The 8,093-nt window shown below is 43.2% G+C and overlaps 1 protein-coding gene across 1 annotated transcript; it reads right to left on the bottom strand.

Moving 5' to 3' along the window:
* Positions 1 to 233: 233 nt before the first annotated feature.
* LOC102253769 (butyrophilin-like protein 2) lies at positions 234 to 5,223 on the bottom strand. Its single transcript, XM_005882746.1, has 4 exons — positions 5,146 to 5,223; positions 1,499 to 1,646; positions 753 to 1,100; positions 234 to 355 (listed from the first exon to the last, which is right to left on the bottom strand). The coding sequence occupies exons 1-4, from the start codon at positions 5,194 to 5,196 to the stop codon at positions 234 to 236; spliced, it is 669 nt and encodes a 222-aa protein (XP_005882808.1). The 5' UTR covers positions 5,197 to 5,223.
* Between the last annotated feature and the right edge of the window lie 2,870 nt (positions 5,224 to 8,093).

Genomic DNA, 8,093 nt, shown 5'->3' on the forward strand with positions numbered 1-8,093 from the left:
TTTTATTATTATAGATTCAAGTATTACCACAGAAGGGTTCATAGGCCTCCCACCAACAGCCATATGAGTGAGCCAGCTTGGAAGTGAACCCTCCAGTCCTGAGCAAGCCCCAGCCGACACCTTGACTGCAGCCTCATAAGAGACCTGAGCTACATCACCTAATTAATATAATATACTACTCCTGAATGCCTGAACCCTCAGGAACTCAAATAACATATGTCTGTTGTTTTAAGCTAAGTTTCAGAGTCCATCCACTGGACCTTTGGCTGAGGGAACCAGCCCTCTGACTTGCACTCTAATCGGAGTTGTCCGGACTTAGTGACTTCCACAAGTAACTGAGGATGTGAGCCGAGAGCTGGCAAGAGGAGGAGAGAGAAGTCAGTTCCTAAGCTCATTTTTCTGTACATATATCCCTTTCCTTCTTATGAAGAGTTTGTGCTGCTGACTAGACCTCAATGTGCAGAACAGGAAAGTGAGGCTCTGAAGAAGTCTTGGCAACAAAGGAGGGGGAACCTGGACTCCTGGGTGAGAGGGGAGTCCATCACAGTGCAACACAAATGGTCCCTGCCTATTTCTTGACTCCCACTATGAGTCTCTTTATTTTTCAATTCATCCCCAGCAGTGATATATGGAATAATGGGGTGCGTAGATGTAAAGGCCATCTCCCTTTCTCCTATGACTTTTTAAATATTTCCCAGGAAAACTGGATCAACGCCCTAGACTTACCCCTGGGGGTGAAAGTGGGCCATTACCTGCCACTTTAAGCTCAATCATTGTATCACTGTAGAAGGAGCCATTTTGGATCACACAGCGATATTGTCCATTGTCAGAGGGTTGAACAGTGAGGATTCTCAGGACCACGATCCCCTTATGCATGACACTTTCCACAAGCTTTGTCCTCTTAAAATACTCCTTCATGGCTTCCTCAGGCTTGTCCCTCCCATCCTCATACAGGTGCACCACCTGGGAGGGTAGGGATCTGGTCCAGCTGATTTTCATATTTTTAACATTTTGAGGAGGCAACAGGAAGCAGGGCAGCTTAGCTTCACCACCCAACATGGCCACCATGGGTTTATGGGGCCCCTGGACTTGCAATGCTCCTGAAAAGAGAACAGAGATGGAGTCAGGGTTGAAGGGGTGGCAGATGAGGTGGTGTTGACTATATTATTGGTTGTTTCCATCTTAACCAAGTCCTGAGAACAATGTCTTAAATAGTTGCTGCATCTTTTCTGACCTAAACACTCACACACACACACACACACACACACACACACACACACACACACACTCACCAGGATGCCTAGACCAGGAAATACAAATGAAATGCCTAGTACACTGGCTGGCACTTAGTAAGTGGATAAAGTTAACCCCTCTACTTTTTGCCAGGATCTCATAACAGTTGTATTTATGTCAAACTTTTTCTTCCAGCTCCCCTCTCTTTTCCTTTTTCCTTTCCCTGACATAACAGAGAATCTGGGACTCATGTAAGGATTCCTACCTGCACCCATTATGAGCATCTGGAGGCAGAGGTTGAGTGAGATGAGGCTGCCACAATGAATTGGAGAGACTTGCTGCCTCCTCAGGTGACTGAGGCAGGGTGAGCCCAAGGCGTTGTGCTGATGACTCATTGGAAAAGGAGGGAAACACTGTAATGAGGGGAGAGATAAAAAGAGAACTCTGAGACTTAAGGGGAAGAAAAAGGAGGGAATGAAGAAATCTCACTCCTAGGCAGGTATTGGGCACATCTTATCTATGAAACTATGGTGAGGGGCAGGGTAAGATTCTTGCTCCTTTTTCTACAAATTTTGGGACCCTTGATTTTCAGGACTACTCAGGGCACTCACACTTCCAGTCTCTCAGTTCCCTATGCATTTCTGTCTGTTCCCACTCAGCCTCCTTGGCTGGCTTCTCTTCCTCACCCCACAGCTTAACTGCTCCTCCCCCAGGGCCATGTCCTGGATCCTTTTTAAAAAAAATCTCACTTTATATATTCTCCCTATGAAATTATTTGTAATGTAATGGCTCCAGCTCTCTTCTACATGCTGATGACTCACTCCCACATGTATATCTTCTGTACATAATGTCTGGTGATCCAGGGTCAGGACCCTGTTTCTAGAGGAACCAGGAGCTTAGGGGCCCCTCTGCCTTAGACCAACAGAAAAAGCAGGTGGCTTCTGTATTTTCCAGCATCACTCCCTCCCCGAGCCTGGCCAAGTAAGGCTTCTGGTGCCCTTTTTCAAAAGATGTAAATTAGTAGTGGAAGTGAGGCAGAGGCTGTAACACCTCAACAACCACTACAATTTGGTGGCCATGTCTGTGAAGTTTGCTGTCCAGGGCCAAGGGCTCAGAGATCTTGCTGCTCAGAGAGTGTCTAGGAAGGGTTGGCCCAGAGCATGGAGGGGAAGACATCCCAAATGTCATGTTCTCTCTAGTCAGAGCGGAAATACACTTTATATGTGGGGGAATGGATCCTGAGCTGGTAGAGACATGTGGTATATAATTGTGCAGGGTCTTAAGGATCATGGAAGCAACTGCAGAGATGGAGCATATATTACCTCTCCGTGGACTAGGCAGCATTTCTCAACCTTTTTAATGTCATGGCACACAGAGAACATGATGTTATTTGTTGGGCACACTGTAGTAAACTGCAAGAGGATTAGGCTATATGGGCTTCATGGGGGAAAATGACATTTTTTCTATATTATACAATTATATAAGAAAAATGTAATAGAAATTTAAACAAATATGTTAAATACTAGTGGCCTGGTGCACAAAATTTGTTCACATTATAAGGGAATTAATTAGAGGAAATATTTTAATATTGCTATTTGCTCTTTCTCTATAATAGAAATGTTAGAGATGAAAGAAAATTAGTAAAATGGATATTGAAATCTCCCTCCTGTCAGAGTCTGGGGCATGCAAAGGGACCCAGAGTCAAGTTCCTGCCCACCTGCACATGCCTTGAAATTGGGTGAGACCTAGACCCCGCTGGCCCCACCCCTATCAAGCCCCACAGGGCAGGGGGCACAGCCTCAGGTCACCTAGTCCAGTGCTGGGTGGGGGGCACAGCCTCAGGTCCCCAGGCCAGGCACCAGGGTGCAAGGATGTGATGACCATTTGCATATTAGTTCTTTATTATATAAGATATCTTTAGAAGGAATACACATAAAATCTTAAATTTTTATAATTTTTGCTTGAATTCTGATTATATACTTGATTTCTGATTATATACTTGTTGATTTCTGATTATATACTTGAAATGACTACAGATAATTATCAATATGCAATTATAATTATCAATAATGATTCCTTCAATTTCTTTTTTTTAAAGATTTTAAAAAACTTAATTTCAGAGAAGAAATGAGAGACAGATAGAAACATCGATGGTGAGACAGAATCATTCATGGACTGCCTCTTGCATACCCCAGCCCCAACTCCTCCCCAGGGATCAAGATCACAACCCAGGCATGTGCCCTGACTGGGAATTGAACCTTGACCTCCTGGTTCATAGGTCAATGCTTAACCACTGAGCAACACTGGTGGGGCTTCAATTTCATTATAATAGTCACCATGGCGAGCTAGTTCACTTGCATAAGTAGGTGATACTAATTTTTAAATCTTTTCCAATCCCATTCATTTAAATTGTACTTAAAGAACCTCACAGCTTTTTCTTTTTTTTTTTTCATTCACAAATGTAATGTTGAAGTGTCTTGTAAAAATTGGAATGGATTTAAAATCCAATTGAATTATTACTTTGGAGTAAAAATAAGGAGTTTTACTTTGTAGAATGTGCATGCAATGTTAAGATAATCACTATGCAACTAGTTTGCACGTATCTACTGTATATAGATTAAAAAAAAACACCATTCGATTTAATTAAGACAGAGTTTGGGTGTTGCTGCTTTGAGGTCTACCAGGAACTCCTCCCTGGCCTCCAATCTGCCCCAGGTAGGATCACATATTGGCTCCTTTTGCAGCTAAACTTTGAGCTCTTCCTGTTGCTCTATGGGGTCCTTTTCCTGAAGGGCAGCAGCATTCAGTGCAGTTGGCTGAAGACTAAATCTAGGCAGTCGATCAAGCAGAGTGTGTAGTCACTATCACCAAACAGAGGTTGACAGAAGTTGCTCTTCCCATTTGCTTCTCATCTTGCAAAGCCATCTGAAGGATGCTACTGGTGGGAAAATTGGTATAAGGCATGTTTAAAGATGAAACCTGAAGGCCTACTGGTATCTGTACTGGTACCTGGTACCTTCAACTAAGTGGGGTCCTGTTTCCTAATCTCTTGAAAGTGTAGGAAATGACAGGTTAGGGACAAAATTTTGTGGCAACTATCTCATGTGGGCAAGAGAAAGTTATTGTGTCCCCTTCCCCCACCAGGGCAGAGCCTGCTTTCCACTAATGGCAGGGAGGAGACACTGTGGAGACCTAAGAATCTGTTGAGAGACCTGATAGAGAAAAGTGGGGAGGATCTTAGCAAAGAGTTCCAGGCTGTTAGTGCCAAGCTCTTCACAGAGCTATGTCTTGACCAAAATTTCGTTATAGAAACTCACTGCAAAATTAAAGTGCCCAGTACAACTTTTCCAATAGTTCCCTTATACTTATACCACACATGATGTATTTATGGTGGAAACAAAGGAAATGGTTTTGCAAAAAGGAAAGCAGGAACAAGACTTCTTACTGTTCGAAGACTCGGGGGACCTGGAGGATGATGTGGCCGTTAGGGGTCCTCTCAGGCAACTCTCAAGTGGCAGCACCCCAGCTCTACTTATGGGGTCTTACTTTCTAAGAGCACGTGTTTTGAGTACTTTACCAGCTGTCACTCAATCTTTGCTAGATCTGTCTGATGTTCTTGGTAAATTTCTTCAGACACTTCACTTGGTCCATCGTGGCTACTTCCTCAGGCTACACTGAAATCACCAGCTAGTGATTTCATTTTAGGTCCACACACCCTTCAGTATTTGTAACTTTCTTCTCTGAAAGTGAGAATACTGGCTCTTGAACCTTAATATATTTATATTTTTAATCAACCCCTGTGTGTGAGGCCAAGTTCTCAGCTCTGTTTATATGCTTTCTCCTACATGAATGCCCCCCTCAACCCTCTCCAGCACTATGCTGGGCACTCCCGCCACACGGATGTCTCCTTACCTTGTGTGGGCTCTGGCATGTGGTCAGCAAACTGTGGCTCATGAGCTGCATGTGGCTCTTTGTCCCCTGGAGTGTGGCTCTTCCACAAAATCCCTACTTCTGCGCATGGGCCACGAAGTTTCAATCGCACTGTACGTGTGCGCCCGCACGTGGTATTTTGTGGAAGAGCCACACTCAACTACCAGCACATCCAGTCCTCACTACACTGCCAGAACAAATGTTGACTTTACTCTGCCTTATCCAAACAGTTTAAGATTGGGTTGTTCAGGAAGGGAAAGGAAAGAAAGCTAAAGAGAAAGAGGGAAGGAGGAGAAGAGGGGAAGGCTACACCTTGCTTTGTAAAATTTTTTATTGTTTAAGGTATTACAAATAGTAGTACATATGTCTCCCTTTTCTTCTCCATTGATCTTCCCCCGGCTTCCCCTATGCCCCTGTCACTTGCCCTCACTCTCCACCCCCAACCCGCAGTGTCTTGCCTCTGTTGGTTGTGCTTATATGCATGCATACAAGTCCTTCAGTTGATCTCTTACATCCCCCCCAACCCTCCCCTTGCTTTTTAAAGTAAAAGAAACACAACTTTGAGAGTTGGAATAGAAAATAAGCCTCTCCAACCATTTTTGAAGAGCCCATATGGGATTTGAGGGTACACACATTCACCGGGTTCACACCACTCCTATTTGAGTATCTTACAGTCTTTTTACACCCTCAGGTGTATGTATACTGTATCTAAAAACCACTGATCTAGGCATCACAGACTAATAATAGCGTGCAAACACCTAGGAAGAGATTTCCCACCTCAGAATCCTGGCAAACAGGCCCCCAAGCCTTTTAGTTACCACAATTATTTGACCCTAGACCCTAACCTCTACAGTTCTACCCCCCTTCCCTTCGTCTGACCTCTTTCATCCCACTTTCCTGTGAAGAAGCACAGCTCTCTCCATCCACACCTCCTCTGTGCAGGAGAACCTTTCACAGAACACTAACTTGGTTCTTTTTTCAAACTGCCTCCTCCTCCAACTTGGAGACTGACCCCCTCCATAGGCAGGGGCTCCAGACTTACCTCTGCCTCTGCTGTGAGGCTGGGTCTCTCCTGATCTGAGGTAGGTCTGGTTAGAGATGTTTCTCTCAGGAGCTCAGGGCTGGGAGCTGGAGGTGGTCTGGGTTAGAGGAAGGATGTCCAGAGGTATTGAAAGGGGAGGAATTTCATGAAAATGAGGTACATTCTTTGATGGCCTTTGGACTTGGACTGGGACTGTGTGTTCGGCATAGAGGGGAATAAAGCACTACATTTCACAAACCAATGTTACAAGGGCTTTCTATCTCTCTTCTTTAGAGTATGAAACTGATCACCAGTTATGTATCTTGGTAAATTTCATGAACATAAAGAGCATAGAACTAAGAAGATTTTGGCCTATAAATTAATTGTTAACATCATCAAGTCTAAACAAAGAGCATATAACTAGGCAGATTGATTACCTGTAAATTAATGACTAACATCAGCAAATAGATTTGAAACACTGGCACTCACACCAGTTTCCTTGAACATTGTTCCACATCTACTTTCATACGTTTTCTTTCTTCTCAAACCCCATACCTCACGGCTAGTCTTCTCAGCTGCCTCATTTTCATTGAGCCAAAGAAGCAATCAAATCTATACTTATTCACTGAAAACAAAGCCCAATGTCATCTGTGTATAATTTCTCTTTTTCTGTGTTAATGGAGAAAATAGGTTTCTATCTCCATGTTCTAGGCCTCCCAATCAATTTGTGAACAAATAAATTGTGTATTAAATGCTGTTCTCCTTGAGCTCTCCAGAGATGTTTCTATTTCCTATATTTTATGCTGACTGATACACTGAAGCCCCAGTTTTGTCATATGATAAATGGGTTTAATAATAATACCTACAACATCTGGGAAAGATGGGATCCACACTTTAAAGACCACACATATCATAGCTACATACAAAATGCATTTATTAAAGAAAATGTAGAAAGCATTGTCACTTGGTAATCTGTGCTCAGAACAAAGTGTCCCCTCAAGTATCCATTCTCATAATTAACACTACTCAGGCCCAGGGAAACATACCTCCATGGTTTTGCTCTATATCCTTACAACAAAACTGTCTGAATGCAGTAAAAGTTTGTGCTTTTTTAATGAGGTGAGGTGTGTGTGTGTGTGTGTGTGTGTGTGTGTGTGTGTGTGTATGTGTGTGTTTTGTGTGACAATTTCAAATACAGTTTGATTTAATGCATTGTGTTTTATCCTTACACTGCAGTGCCTAGAAAGTGCAAGGTTATTTCCTGTCCCTATGCACATGTTCTATATGCAAGTGTAGGGATTGCCAGTTACTTACTATAGCAGCTCATCCTTAAAGCTGCCATGGAATTTGGTGCAAATTTGGATCTTTCAATGTTTTGTATGGAACAAAAACTAAGAGGTGGATCAGTTTGCCGTGATCCACCTCTTCATTGGTGGGTCCAGGAGAAGGAACCACCAGGTGGAGGAGCTCCATCACTAGGGAAGCCCCAGGCATTCCTCCTGGCTTACCTCCTGCTCTGGGACAGCTTGGGAATCATAGGGCTGCAGACTTTCTCCAGCTCTTTCTGCTGATGTTCAAATTCTTCCTTCTCTGCAGTCTGATTCTTATGAAACCAGTTGATGATTTCATTACATTTGTTAAGAATCATCTGTTTATTCTCATCATTGAGCTTAACTTGAAGTTTCTCATCTTCAGCAGTTGCTTTTATGTTGATTGCAGATAATTTAAGTGAATTTTTGAAAGATGCCTTGTCCCACTGCTTCTCCTCTTTAGCTTTGTAATTCTCAGCTTCTTGGACCATATGTTCTCTGTCTTCGTTGCTCAAATGGTTCTTGTGGTTAGTGATGATAACCGTATTCTCTTTTCCTGTGCTTTTATCCCCAGCAAAGACTTTGAAGGTGCCATTGGT

Source organism: Myotis brandtii, unplaced genomic scaffold (genome assembly GCF_000412655.1).
Source record: "Myotis brandtii unplaced genomic scaffold, ASM41265v1 scaffold7385, whole genome shotgun sequence".
NCBI lineage: Eukaryota > Metazoa > Chordata > Mammalia > Chiroptera > Vespertilionidae > Myotis > Myotis brandtii.